Raw genomic sequence first — 14645 nt, 5'->3', positions numbered from 1 at the left:
TAGACCGGATGCCATTCTTTAAACTGCTCTGACTTGATTTGAAGGTAACATTCAAATCAGCTAACCAAATTTGATATTGTGTCAATTTACATAAGCTAACATGTCCATTCAAAAGGAAATTGTGCAATAACTATAGACTTATATTTCTGTTTCAGTATCATGATAGTAAGAGCTGAGTGTGTAGTGGTTCAAGTTCTGTGACTTATCTGGAATATTTTCGATAAAAATGTCAGCGCGTCGGTATTATCTGAAATGATAAAATAAAAAATGACCTAATGCTCCACCGAACACCGTCTCCACCGGTTGCTTCACAAAAATCTGACATTGAACCGATCCAGCTGTGAAGAGTTGAGACATTCTTGTTGAGACGGAGCCAGTTTTATCTGGGAAGGGCTGAAATATACTAAACATGTTCCAAACTGAACAGAAAAAAATTCAGTGAGTCATAACTTGTAAGACAAAAGAAAGCTAATTATACAGTATTTAGTACTGCCTCACACTTTTGCCCTTTTGCACATAGTTTCAGCGCAGGGCAGTCGAGATTGTGTTTGCGATGTGGATTTGCTGACTTTCAGTGTTCAGCAGCCGCTGCTCTGACATGTTCATGCAAGTACATCTGCAGCAGAGTGTGGGTGTCTGCATCTGGAGGGGAGTGTTTGATTGTGCCCAACTGAAAACAAAAATCGAGTCCTTTGTGCTCATATGTGCAGCTCATATATCCACATCTGTTTCAGCTAAGAAACCTGGCGACGTGAAAAGGTTTGGCTCTCAGCTGGCACTTACATCTGAACACGATGCCCTCTTGCTGACACAGAGACACAGGTACAGTAACGCACCCCGGAGCTGCTTGTTACTTAATCCATGTGGGTTTTTTTTTTTTTTTATAGACCAGGGATCTTCAACATTTTTCCGGCCAAAGACCCCCAAACTGAAGGAGAGTTTAAATAGGGACCCCTTAACTACTATATGTGTTGTATATTAAACCCGCCCTAGTGCTATTTATAAATATACATTATTATTGCCATTTTGCATTCAATATTAAGCTATTCAAGTAGTACACAGGTTCAAATATTCATTTTTTTTATTCAGCAGTTGGCTGTTGGAGGCGAGCTACACTGTTAGCTTCTCTTCCGCTAATATTTCAAGGTGCGTCTGGGATTTCACCTTGGGACTGAATAGGCTCTCGGCCAACTGCAGAGTCAGCCTGTAATATGCGGCCTTGTGATTGGCTCAGCAGCGATAGGGGCGGGGCCTACTGTGCACAGGAGGCTTAGATTGACAGGTCTCGGCGAGGGTGGCGCTCTGTGAAACGGTGCGCTGTTGAGACAGCTCCTGTATCGCTGGATGAGTGAAGTGCAAACTGAAAGATAACTTCTTCTGCCTCCATTTGGATTCATGTTAATGTGTATTTAACGAGATTTGAATTTGTGGGGGAAAAAAAAGCATACATATATAAAAAATGTTTGATCAACCAAAGTATTTGTGGCCCCCCTGCAACACCTCCGCAGACCCCTTAGGAGGCGTGGAACCCCTTGTTGAAGAACCCCATCAAACCCTTCCTAAAAAAGAACTCTGAAATAGACATTATTAAATCACTAGAGTCATATTAAAACTTTGCCATAGAGTCATAGATTAACTGATGTGTGGTATTATCAGAGGCCGGATTAAACAGATTATTAAGACTGCGCTGACTGAGCCAGCTGTCTGCTTCAGGCTGCAAGGAAGCCGCATTTGTAGACATGATTTAATAATTCATTTGATGATTGAGTTTGGGTAGGAAATTATGCCCGGCCGTATTCACATGAGCATGGGAGCCTGGAATCGACATGTCTGTATGTGTTGGCTCCTCATTCTCTTCCCTCCCTCCCCATCTCCTTTTTTTTTTTTTTTTTTTTGCCTTCGCTAACAACCATCCACCGACCAGGGAAGCCGCAGATGAAGCCTCCCCGTTCGGTCCTCTGGGCCACACACACACAGCTGGTGTAGCACAGCGGGGTCAGCCCATGCTTCACTAGTGAGGTCATCTAATGTGACATCCACATTCAGCGTTCTCTATCTCTCTAATCTCTGGCATTACAGACCTGAACGGCCTGCTGTTCCTGCGCCTGCTCGCAGCCGAGGGAAAAAAAAAAGTGTTTTCAATCTGTCACACTGCGCAGAGCGGAGCTCTTTTTCCCAGAATGCTAAAAGAAAGCATCAGCTCAAGACAAATCTCGTGTCGAATCAAATCTGCGTTAAACGACAAACTTGTGCAGTTGCTTCCTTTCAGTTTTTTAGATGGTATTGAACTCCCTCCCACTTCTTCTCTTTTCCCCCTGCAGGCAAAATGAGGGGGGCTCTGACGAAGGTTTGGTCGGGGCGGAGCTGCTCCTCCAGAGGCAGGAGGAGGAGGTGCAGCGTCTCCAGGCCCACCTGGCCAGCAGGCTGTCCAGGGTCGCCCTCTACCCCACGGACGACCCCTTGGGCCCGCCTCACCCCTCCATGCTCGACATCCAGGACCCTCTCTACGCCTCGTCCCTGCCGCTCCGCAAAACCAGGGTTTGTGCACTTAACGCCTTCAAAGAAGTGCTGGAAGGTCTTTGTTCCTCTCACAAAGGCGTCCTTTTATCACCGTATCTTACGTAAACACACCCATGACACACGCAAGAAAGAGATTTAATGAAATTATTTCAACACTGACACAGCGGTGGGAACTCCCACTGACTGTCTCTGGCCCCGAAGCTTGTTTATATTGTAACATTTGATGATGCGTGTATAAATTTGAAGCTGTTGATGCTGCGCTCGCTGGAGGTTGTGCTGACTGGAATACGTAATTAATATCAGCTCCACTGCGGTAATTGCAAAGATGTGGGTTTGTGGGACATGTGGAGTTTGATTTATCGTCTGATTTATCCCACCTATCATCACGAACGTGCCAACACAAGTAGTAAACGTAGCGACAAACCTGCTGATGTTTGGCGTAGATCTCAAATTCTGTATATTATCATTATTATTATTATTATTACGAACGGGTTAATTACACTCGCAAGAGTGAGACACGTGTCTGTGTAAGATTTATCTTAATGTCATTTAGGATGTGTGGTGTTTCCACTTGAATAAAGATTTGTCATTGAGCTGTAGGAAAGGAATCTTGCCCTTCCACTTCTAGTGAAGACGTGGAAAAACAGGAAAGGAGTGTGTGCCCCATCTGTCATAACCACAGCTGATTTTAAAACCGACGTAACACACTGTACATATGAATGTTCTGAGGAAGTGGTTAATGTTGGTTTCACTGATGATCATGCGTAGCCTTTGTGCTACAAATGCTTTTACGTAATTGATCATAAGTAATAAATGTTTTATCTTTACACCAATTCCAGCTCTTTCACGGGCCTGAGTTTGTGAAGATGGCCAACGAGCCGTGCGTCTCCTTATCGGTTCCCTCCTCGATAATGGTGAGGACGTGTGTTTGTGAGCCACGTTAAGCCAAAGTGTTTTCAGGCTATTTCCCGCTTATAAACCACCATCGTTTTGTCTTTCGTCACGCAAGAAACGTGGGAAGGGGGAAGAAGTGCAGAGGAAGGTGTGCGTGATGCTGCTGAACGGCCAAAAGCTGGAGCTGAGCGTTGACATCAAGGCAGTGTGTAAAGATGTTCTTGATATGGTGGTGGCCCACATCGGGCTGGTAGAGCACCACCTCTTCGGCCTCGCATACCTCAGAGGTATGTATGCTGGTTTGTGCTCTGAGGCGTGTGCGCATGAGTCTTTTAAACTTACTAGTAACAAGTCTTGTGACCTTATCAGTTTCATTTGTTATCGCAACTACAAAAAATTGATCGACTTTCCTTCTTGCTCACATTAACTACTCACTTTTCATCATGAAACTGTTTTAAAATTGCTCACTATCTGTTTTATCTGCCATCTTTAGTTGAAACTCTAAAACGATAACATCATATGTAAATTATGTTGAATTTTTTCCCCCCGTCTTCCTAAAAAAATATTAAAAAATCACACACAGAAAACGAGTTTTTCTTCGTTGATCTCGACGCCAAATTGTCCAAAGTGGCCCCAGACGGATGGAAGGATGAGCCTAAGAAGAGGAAATCCGACATTCCTTTTAACCTATTTTTACGCATCAAGTTCTTCCTCGATGATGTCAACCTCATACAGTAAGTCTGCTTGTCATGTGAGTAGCTGGAAATGAAACTAATTTGTTTTATTGTTAAAGGAAAACAAGCCCTATCTGTCACGTTTAAGATAAAGGAAATAAATAAATCTGTCTGGGTTTTAACAGGCATGCTATGACCAAACATCAGTACTACCTGCAGATGAGGAAGGATATCTTGGACGAAAGGGTGCGCTGCAACACAGAAAATGCCATACTGCTGGCTTCTCTGGCACTGCAAGCGGAATACAGTGACTACCAACCTGAGGTAAGAATCCCACTTCCTTCCTTCCTTCTCCATCAGTCCCATTTAAGCTGAAATATAATGGAACAACAAATGAAAACGATGCGTTTAACCTCTTCTGCTCAGCTTCTTGGGAAGACCTATTTCCGTCAGGAGCACTACCTGCCGATGTCTGTCTTGGATAAGGTGGACCAGTCGACCATCAAGGAGGAGCTGCCGAAGCTTCACAGCAACTACTACGGAGCGTCAGACTCTGAGGCAGAGTTAGAATTCCTCAAGGTTAGCAGGAGAACTAAATAAAAAAAACTCGCTAAAAACAAATGCATTCTAATATAAGAGTCCAGCGTTAAATCTGACCATTGTAACGTCCAGTTTATGATGAAACAGCATGAGAAAGGTAGTCATTTAAATTTGTCTCTTTCCCATCAGAGTGCGTTTGTTTCCTCTAGGGTACTCTGCAAAAAAGGAATTTCATGAAAGCAAAAAGAGACAAGAACTTTGTATTATTTTAAGAATTTTTGTAAAGCAAAAAAAAGATTTTTTTTTTCTTAATACAAGATGATTTGAGTGAATATGAGAATATTTTGCTTCTTTCTAGTAATGCTGTTTTTACAGTGTACCTAATAAACTGGCGAGTGAGTGTGCTACTCTTGATATTTATTTTGTTGTAATTGACACTCAACAAGATTAACATTTTGCCCCATTTTGTGGTAACTAAGGCAGAAAAATTATGCGTTTGAGGTTGTTTGACAGCAAACAAAAAATGAACTGCAAACGAAAATCTGTTTCCGCTACATTTTATTTTGTTTTTGTGACGCTGTTTACCTACATGCCGTTGAACAAAACAGAATATTTTATGCATTAAGATAAAAATCAGTTTTTACTTAATGAATGAAAAGCTTGCATGAAAAGTTCCACTGTTCTATTTTAATCTCCATACTGTTGTTTGTCCCAAAGGTTTGCCAGAAGCTGACGGAATATGGAGTCCATTTCCATCGGGTTCTTCCCGAGAAGCGATCTCAGACTGGCATCATGTTGGGCGTCTACTCCAAGGGTGTGCTCATCTTCGAAGTCCTCAACGGAAATCGTGCCCCGGTGCTAAGGTTCCCCTGGAGGGAAACCAAGAAGATTTCCTTCACAGTATGCTCACGTGTTATTAGACTGAAACTCAACCACGCTGCAGTTTATTCTCCCTCTCACCTAAATGTGTTTAACTTGCAGAAAAAGAAGATTTGCCTCCAGAACACATCAGACGGGATCAAACACCTGTTCCAGACGGACAGCAACAAGACGTGCCAGTATCTGCTGCAGCTGTGCTCTGATCAGCACAAGTTCCACCAGCAGATGAAGGCCCGCCAAAACAACCAGGAGCTGCAGGACCTAGGTAAACTCGACGCGTCCGCCTCGTCATCCTAATGTCAACGCTTAACGACCCAGAGCAACGCTCACGTTCTGCCTTCTATGTTCCTATCATCAGAGAACAGCCCCTTCAGCAACATGCAGTATTCCCTCGAGTCTCGGAGCGGAGACGCGTCAGGACGGACGTTGAGCTCAGGCAGCCTCCTCCCCAGCCTGTCGAGCCGCTCCAACCCGGACCACCTGAAGAGGATCTCGTACTCGGAGGTGGCCCTCAACAAGGCGCCTTCCGGCTCGATATTGGTCCAGGACGAGCTCCGTTTCCCCGGTTTCAATCCGGCTCCATTCATGTCTAATCCACGGATGATGAGTCGCTCCCACCACAACCTGGCGCAGATGCCGGAGTCTCTGGAGCAGCGGATGGCGGTGTCTTATCACGGCCAGTCGCAGAACAGGCTGAGTCAGGGCAACCAAGTGGCCTCTCACCAGCAGCATCAGCGCGCCAGCTCAGACACAGACTCTGTCATACGGCAGCATGACAAGTGAGTTGAGATTTATTTATTAAAGTTTATTTAAAATTTATTTTTGTATTTTATTGCAAACAAAAATTTCAGGACACACTGAGGTTACTAAGTGAGGACTTGTTACTGGGACGATACCTCTGTCTACTCTATAGAGATTCATGCAGAGAACTCTTATATCCAGCCTCTAATTGATCCTCTAGGGGGGGCTCTGGGTGTGAGTGGGTGTTTTTGTGAAATTGCACCTACCAGTTCACATCACTATTTAATTAGCAACCAACCCGTTTTGTTCTACCTGCTCCACCTCGTGTCGTCTTTGCACTCGGCATGTGTGATTTTAAGTTACGTGTGGATAGAAACAACAACAAAACCAAAGTGAAAGAGAGAGTTTGATGTAGCAGAGTTTTTTTTTTTTTTTTTCCATTCCTTTGTGTTGCCACGTCACGCTAATCTCGTCTTGCTCTCACGTCCCAGGTCATTCGGTGCAGCGTTGCACAGCAGCCCAGGCTGGAGCCTCAACAAGTTCACGAAAGAGTCTGACTCTTCTTCTGTAGAGGAGTCTGGCCAAGCATATGTAGAAGGTAAAGATACTTAAATGTGTGGGTCGGTACTAAAGAACCAAATCAAAACATCTGGTACAGGCTCTGAGGTAGAACATGACTTATCATATATCTATGCATCTTCAACTCCCTGATTCGAGGTATTGAAAGAATTAAAAACTTAGAAGTTAACAGTTGTTGTTCATCATCGCACGTTATGTTCTGGAGATGAGCAGCAACAAATGACATCTAGTCACACAACCGCAAACAAATGACTTAAAATGCACCATCTGAACAATTGTTCATATTTCACTCATTAATTTATTGATTTGAAACAACGCGCATTAATCAACGTTGGTGCATTAGGCATCAGTGTAAATGGACTTGGCACGAATGCTAATTTTCAGTCGTGGTCCCAAGGCGGACGATTACACAACGCGATCGCAGCTTCATCATACAGTAGAGAGTTACAAAACCAGACATACCAGACAATGTCAAAACAAACCAAAAGAGACGCAGACAGACAATATCAAAACAGACAATATTATAATGTGTCCTAAATCCTGATGCGCAGAAACGTTATCTTGGACATAATCGGCCCCGTTTAATGAAGGTTAAACGTACAATTTAATCCCTTTTCATTTTTTGGATGTTCAATGACTTTAATCCTCGTTGTACACAAGAGACATTGGCAGTGGTTTTCAGGAGGAAAGCTGTAAAATCTAGAATAAATGATCAGTTTTAAACCGTTTATGCATCGTTCTTTCTGATAGATCTAGGTTTATTTTTAGTTCGATCACAAAGGAGGTGTTATGTAAAAGTCAAAGTATGACTGTGCGTGTTCTGCTCCCAGGTGTCAGTATGCACAGTTCCTCCGGAGCACCATCAACCCCAGCGTCTGTCAACGGTACGTATGGAAATATGTGACCCTCTGTTACACCATCTGTCTTTGCCTTGTATGACGCCAAAATGAAGGAAATACGTGACTCCTTTTAAACACAGGCTCACAATAACTTAGCAAACGCAGGACATACAAACGAGAAATAAAAGAAATGACTTATGTAATGCAGATTTGAGTCTGTCCTCGTAGTGCTGCCTGCATGTGGACCTCAACTTTGGCCTCTGTCCCACTATTTAATTGCTTCATGCTTGGCACCGAGTTCGCTCTCTTTCATCTGAGTGCAGCCAGTCCTCTCAGACCTATTAGTCAACAATGCTGAAGTGGAAGCCCTTCAGCACGGACTGATTAATGCTTACAGCGTACATATCAACGCTCTTATAGAGGCCTACTGTTTAACCTCTGTTTACCAAAATTACAACGTGATACGCATCAGCCACAAAAGACAGAGAAGATGTTGTTGTGTGTTTATTCCAGTCAGTGTGTGTTTGTGTTCGGGCAGATTCGCTCAAGAAGAAGCTCGTTGCTCTGCCGTCTCCGGAGAGAGAAATCACAACTGTAAACCTGAAGAAAGATGTGAAATATGGACTGGGTGAGGTGGCGTTTTGATAAAATACCTAATAATATCTATATACGGCAAATTGAACATAAAGTTTGTTTATACGTTTGTGCTCGTTTGTCTAATCTAGGGTTTCAGGTTGTAGGAGGGGAGAACTCTGGTCGTAAAGACCTTGGCACCATCGTTAGCTCCATCACTCCTGGGGGTCCTGCTGATGTCAATGGCTGCCTCAAACCCGGTAGGCAAAGTGTTTACGTATGCATTGACGTCACTGCCGCCTGGGGCCACGAACCACTGAGTGGCAGAGACATGATGAAATGTATCAGTAAATAGAGCGAGACCAGGAAAAATGTGGATTATCAGATCAAATTAAGGACAAGTGGACTCAACAGTGATCCATATGAACTAGTATGGATTTGGAAAAGTGGATTAACCTCAGTTTCAGTTAGTTTATGTTAGTTTTAGGTCATTTTTAGTTATGATAAATGTAGCTGAATAAAAGATGCTAACGCTAAGAGCTTTACTGAGAAGTAGCCGTACAAAACTGTAGCGTCTGACTGGACGTTAAAAGATCCTTAAGAAGTAACTTAAGGTACGACTTAATCAAAAAAATGCAGCACAAATTAATTTAACCTGGCACAAAATTTGAACCACAACACCAGGTTTCTGTGCCTGGATTCCAGTTGTTTCTTCGTAATGCAGCGATCCGTTCACTTCTCTTTTATTTGGCAATAGCGAAGCAAAGCACATCTGTTGTTTCAGTCAATCTCACAACAGCTCTTCAACTTTTTTTTAAATTCATTTTACGATTTAGATTCTATTAGAGCCTATGATTCAAACTAATGCTGCTAATCTCAATGCTCAACTACCACTTTTTGCCACTCAGTGGCCGTAACCATGGAGACTGCTAGCTGTGACGTCACGTGCACGCCCTCTACATACGGTATTGAGGACGTGTGCTGTGATGATGGATGATTGTCGACCCGGTGAGTGACGGTAGTTGTGTCGTTTCAGGTGACCGTCTGATCTCTGTGAACGACATGAAGCTTGAAGGGCTCTCTCACGCCAGGACGGTCGATATCCTTCAAAATACTCCGGATGACGTCACCCTGGTGGTGTCACAGCCCAAAGAGAGGCTCTACAAAGGTAAACTATTATAGCCGTGTGTGATTTTCATGCTTTAGTGACATGTCTTGATTTATGGAGTGCAGGATGTACATTTATAGACTAATACGTTTGTTTTTCCGTGTTCTGACAGAATCCTCCTCAGGCTACGCTCCCTTCCAGGCCCAGTCTGCGTTGAAGTCACTCAACCCTGCCAAGAAACGAGAACTAGACTTCGACACCTCGTCGGAGGAGCACGCGGGAACAGAAAGTCCGAGCCCCACTCTCAACAGCGCTGGCACGCCCTCATCCGCCTCCTCCCCGGTCCACCAGCGCACCAGCCTGAGCTCCCAGGAGTCCAGGACGAACAGCGTCGCTAAAATCAGCCAACCCCCTGCTAACGGAGTTCAGCAGGGCCTAGAAAGATTTCCAGTCGCTGGCACAGCTGCATCCGTTGCACAACATCACAGACCGGAACCGAGCGTGGGTCTGGAGCCTTCGCCGCCAGCTCTGCCGCCCAAAACCAGAAAAGCTAAAGTCTTAGAAGCTCCTAAAGTTTCTGAGCACTGTGACTTTGGAGATTCAGATGTCGATGAAGGAAATTATTCAAGTAGTCCGGAGAAACCGAAGGCCAAACAGGTGCGGTCTTTTTTTTTGTGAATTATTGGTGATTTTTTTTTTTTTTTTTACTCTGCCAAACACTCTACTCAGGGGAAATAAAATACACAAAATGAAGGGACGGTTCTTCCATAAACAAGCATCACATATTACCTTCCAGATGCTTGTCATAACTAACTGCAGCCTGTTGTGTGTAACCTTCGCCCGTCATTGTATTCACAAAGCCAATGACAGGCCGTTGATGCCTCTTCGCTCACACGCATGATCACGCATGATATTCTTCGAACGTACTGTGCACATTTTCCTCTGCCTTCACCTTCCTTCCTCTCCCTTAACTCGTTTTTTTTCTCTCTGCATGTTCCAGCTCGTGATAATTCGCCTTAAACGCCATGTTCTCTGTTTGCAGGAACACATCACGGAAAGTTTAAATGGTAATGCCCCAGGGGTCAGTAGTCTCCGTCCCGGAGAGCTATTTGACATTGAGCTGTCCAAAAAAGACAGCAGCCTGGGCATAAGTGTCACGGTACTGTTCGGCAAGGTTTTCACCCTCTTTTTGTTTTGCACCCCCCCCCCGTCCCGAATCATCTTCCCACTGTCGTTTGGATTGTGTGTAAATGTGGTTTGGTTTTCTTTTTCCTTTTTTTTACGCTGTGTGTTGTAAATTTGTGGTGATATTGACCAACTAACTCTTGTGCATGTGGACTTTATTTTTTATTTTTTATTTATTTATTGTTTAATTTCATCCTTGATGATGAAAAAAATAAATAAATAAAGTCGCACATTATTCACAGTAAGAACCATAAACTGTATTAGTGGCCAGTGAGTTCTCTGTGCTACGTTCCTGCCGCTGATGCACAGGAACACAGAGTAATTTACTGGAGTGCCACTAACATAATTTGTCTCTCCGGGATTTTGTACATTGATTGTCCTGGGCTCATTTACATCTTAGACTCGATAACATATCATTAAACTCACATTAACCGCTTTTTAAAACCATCATATTCATACTCATTTCATTTAGATTTAGCTCCCAAGTATTCACGCCACCATTGTGGAGGATTTTTTTTTTTCTTTTCATTTGCAGCTAATTGTAAAATGATAAATACATTCTTTCTTGCTTCCCAACTCATCAACTGATGCTATAATAAAGATTTTAAAGTTTATAGTGATGTATTAAATTTAATTACTGGAGGCACAGTTAATAAGAATTTATCATTTGGCAATTACACTTGAAATGGGAAAAAAAAAACCTCCACACCCGCCATAATTAACCTCCACAGTAAATACATGATTTAGTCTTTGGATAATCAGACTAAGAGTTGTGTTTGTTTCCTAGGGGGGGATTAACACAACTGTTCGTCACGGTGGCATCTACGTCAAAGCCATTATTCCAAAAGGTGCTGCTGAGCTGGATGGAAGGATACAGAAAGGTAACAGACGCACGATACAGAAAGACGTAACTATTTCCATCTTTAGACTTAACCACTCCGTGTTGTGTCCAGGCGACCGCGTGGTGGCCGTCAACGGGAAGAGCCTGGAGGGAGCCACCCATCAGCAGGCCGTGGACGTCCTCAGAGACACCGGGCAGGTGAGGGCTCACGTTTGCGCCGGTGACGGCCGCGCGGACGGGCCGTTTGTTTGCCTCTAACGCCGAGTCCGATCCTGCAGGTGGTGCACTTGTTGCTGGAGAAGGGTCAGCCCCCCGCGGAGAGCGTCCACCCTCCCGTCACTCCTCAGCGCACCCCGCCGTCTGGGGCCGGTGACGCGGATGAGGCGAGGAGCAAGAAGCAGTGGACCCCCGAGGTGAAAGAAAAACCCGAGTACAGCTTCGTCACACCAGGTGAGGACACAGTGAGGCTGACGAATCCTTAAGCGATGTGTGTGTTTACCTTTTAATGTGTTCATTGGATTTGCCAAGAGGCTGCATGTCCAAATTGGCTCAACATATTTTTATTTTGTTGGTATTTTTCGATAACTCTAATGCCTTTAATACAGCAGCCACGTGTATTGAGGAAATAAACATCCACAATGATGAAAAGTGTTACAATGACTAATTCGATAATAGCAGCGTTACACTGAGACCTTTTGTGTCCTCTAAACATAACTAACGTACTGCTGCTAATGTCATTAGAAAGAAAATGAGCAATGTTTTAGCTGCACACGGCTGCTTATTCAAAGAACAATTCCAAGAACATTTCTCTCTTCTTCAAGCTGTTTATTAGAACATTGAATTGAAAGATATGATCTGAATTTATAACATAATTAATATGGGATTAAACCGTAGACTCTCCGCTCAATTCAAACGAAACGAAACTCTTGTAAACAGTTCCAGACTTTACCTGCTAATTTAATGAAGAAATGATAATTGAAGAGTTCTTGAGTGTCCACGTGTTCATCCACTATATATAATACCTCAACAGAAACACTGTCTTCGTGGTTAAAAACAATAACACAGTAAGAAAGACAAACAGCAAAATGTTTTGAATTAATGATCAACTAGTAACTTCACTTCCACACGTGTGCAGGCTCAGGTGAATTTAACCCAGCATGTGCTACCAGTGCTGACAGTGATGTCACAAACGTGCGTCTTTGTCCACCCACAGACAACGTGTTTGAGGTGCTCCTGCTCAAGAACACGTCGGGTTTGGGCTTCAGTTTTAGTCGAGAGGACAACCTCCCCGAGGAGCCCCCCGGCTCCAGCATGGTGCGTGTTAAGAAACTGTTTCCTGGTCAGCCGGCTGCAGAAAGCGGTAGAATCAACGTGGGCGACGTCATCCTGCGGGTGAATCAAACCCCCCTCAAAGGACTCTCACAGCACGTATGTAAAATGCCTCTTGAATTTGAAAGGTAGTTGTGCGTTCCCCTCGTTCATTTGTAATTCTCCTACCTTTTGTGTGCACACAGGAAGTCATATCCGCTTTGCGAGGGACGGGACAGGAGGTGACTTTGCTCCTCTGTCGACCTGAACTGGGAAATCTTCCTGAGATGGACGCTTCAGTTTTGGTGAGAAGATTAATAATTCTTCCCTTGTCCTTTAATGCTGTTTGGTTTTCCAGTACTTACATTTGTCTCTGCACAGACACCCATGCCATCGCCCAGAAAGGAGCCAGTGCCCGTTCCAGAGCCCAGGGTTGGCTCTGGGACAGAAGGCTCCAGGAGACATGGCCCCGTGGAAGAAGCCCTGGAGAGACTTATGCTCAAAACCCCCGGGCGACGGAACAGCTACAGCGACAGCACCGACGGCGATGAAGAAGTTGAAGAAGCCTTCAGCCCGAGCCCTCCGGAGCTCAGCAGGCAGTCGTGGGATCATAGCGTCTATCAGACCCCGAGCAGCAACCTGGGACTGGGGCACTACGGCAGCAGCGGTCAGCTGGACGACACCATGCACTCAGCTTTCTTTTCCCCGAATTTGTCAATGACAAGATCAGACCTTAGCAACAGGTATATGATCTGATAACAGAATAACAGTCTGCATTGTCATTATTAGCGTCAAATAACCTCTTCTCTGTGGGTGTTTAGCAGGTGTCCTTCATCACCTGTGGCGGCTGAACTAGAGTCATCCACTCGGTCTATGATGCCCTCACACTCTGCCCCAAGCCCAGACCCCCTGCCTCCTCCGCTGCCTTTACCCTTAAACCTCACTGCGTCCGGCAACGGGCAGGACGTGGAGGACTTGGTTCCGGTAAGATAGAGGACGGGGGAGCTTGAGGGAAGGAAAGTTTGTAGTGTAAAGGTTTTTTTCTCTAATGATGGTTCTTTTGCTGTTAGGAAGTAGAGCTAAACATCTCCTTGACGAAGTCAGAAAAAGGCAGCCTCGGCTTCACCCTCACTAAAGGTAACGATCACGGCTGTTACATCCATGACATCGTCCAGGATCCAGCCAAAGGGGACGGGAGGCTCCGGCCCGGGGACCGGATGATCACGGTACTGATTCATTTTAAGCTGCATTGATTTCATTCATTTTTCCCAACAGGCATCAGAAATATTTTCATTTTAAAAGAATAAATGAACATTTTCTAAACAGTAACACTTTTTGGAGCTTGCATTCAAACCAGTCCTTTAGATCTTTAATGAATCCATTGTTGGTTTTCTGTCTACAGGTGAACAACATAGATGTGAGCAACATGGGTCACACAGAGGTGGTGAATCTCGTGCGTGCCGCCCCCCGCGTGGTCGACCTGGTAGTAGGGAGGGTCCTGGATGTTCCCAAACCTCCTATAGAAGCTCATCTGCTGCCTGACATTTGTTTCAAGAGCAACCAAGAACCACTGGGTATGAAGCAACCGTCATTAATTTAAAAAAAAAGAAATAACAGTTAATCCTTCAAGTCAGGTTAAAGCGTTTTTACTCTTTGCTCCGTCCTTAGGTTTGGTCCTAGATGGGGGCAGCGACAGCGTCTATGGGATCTTATTTGTGAAAGACATCCTGCCACGTTCACCGGCCTCCGAGGATGGAAGCCTGAAACAATTCGACTTAATCCACTACATTAACGGTGCTCCCACTCAGGACCTGACCCTCAGTGAGAGCATAAGGCTGCTGCAGCTTTCCCTCGACAACCTCACGCTCAAAGCCACAAGGTGTCTGCACTGAGCTATTATTATTTTAACCTGCGTAAATAATGATTTGTACTTTATCTCAGTGGCATCACAGCAAAATGTACGT

At 44.4% G+C, this 14645-nt stretch overlaps 1 protein-coding gene across 6 annotated transcripts in view; it reads left to right on the top strand.

Annotated features, from left to right (window-relative positions):
• Positions 1-14645, top strand: part of ptpn13 (protein tyrosine phosphatase non-receptor type 13) — a 38783-nt gene that overhangs the window by 19026 nt on the left and 5112 nt on the right. Inside the window, exons 9-35 of one of the 6 annotated variants that reach the window (XM_047569879.1) lie at positions 735-822; positions 2322-2538; positions 3360-3434; positions 3530-3701; positions 3998-4148; positions 4274-4412; positions 4515-4667; positions 5346-5528; positions 5610-5772; positions 5866-6286; positions 6740-6846; positions 7658-7711; positions 8205-8294; positions 8392-8499; positions 9276-9407; positions 9520-10004; positions 10390-10506; positions 11320-11413; positions 11486-11571; positions 11652-11823; positions 12587-12801; positions 12888-12986; positions 13063-13424; positions 13506-13665; positions 13752-13907; positions 14084-14255; positions 14350-14560. In XM_047569879.1, coding sequence (XP_047425835.1) covers positions 735-822; positions 2322-2538; positions 3360-3434; positions 3530-3701; positions 3998-4148; positions 4274-4412; positions 4515-4667; positions 5346-5528; positions 5610-5772; positions 5866-6286; positions 6740-6846; positions 7658-7711; positions 8205-8294; positions 8392-8499; positions 9276-9407; positions 9520-10004; positions 10390-10506; positions 11320-11413; positions 11486-11571; positions 11652-11823; positions 12587-12801; positions 12888-12986; positions 13063-13424; positions 13506-13665; positions 13752-13907; positions 14084-14255; positions 14350-14560 — 4582 coding nt within the window. Of the gene's footprint in view, positions 1-734; positions 823-2321; positions 2539-3359; positions 3435-3529; positions 3702-3997; positions 4149-4273; positions 4413-4514; positions 4668-5345; positions 5529-5609; positions 5773-5865; positions 6287-6739; positions 6847-7657; positions 7712-8204; positions 8295-8391; positions 8500-9275; positions 9408-9519; positions 10005-10389; positions 10522-11319; positions 11572-11651; positions 11824-12586; positions 12802-12887; positions 12987-13062; positions 13425-13502; positions 13666-13751; positions 13908-14083; positions 14256-14349; positions 14561-14645 lie in introns of all 6 variants that reach the window. The other 5 variants (XM_047569878.1, XM_047569877.1, XM_047569876.1 and 2 more) reach the window with 5 other exon arrangements.

The sequence above is a fragment of the Mugil cephalus genome, chromosome 19 (assembly GCF_022458985.1).
Source record: "Mugil cephalus isolate CIBA_MC_2020 chromosome 19, CIBA_Mcephalus_1.1, whole genome shotgun sequence".
Classification (NCBI taxonomy): Eukaryota; Metazoa; Chordata; class Actinopteri; order Mugiliformes; family Mugilidae; genus Mugil; species Mugil cephalus.
This window is presented reverse-complemented; position numbering and strand designations above follow the sequence as displayed.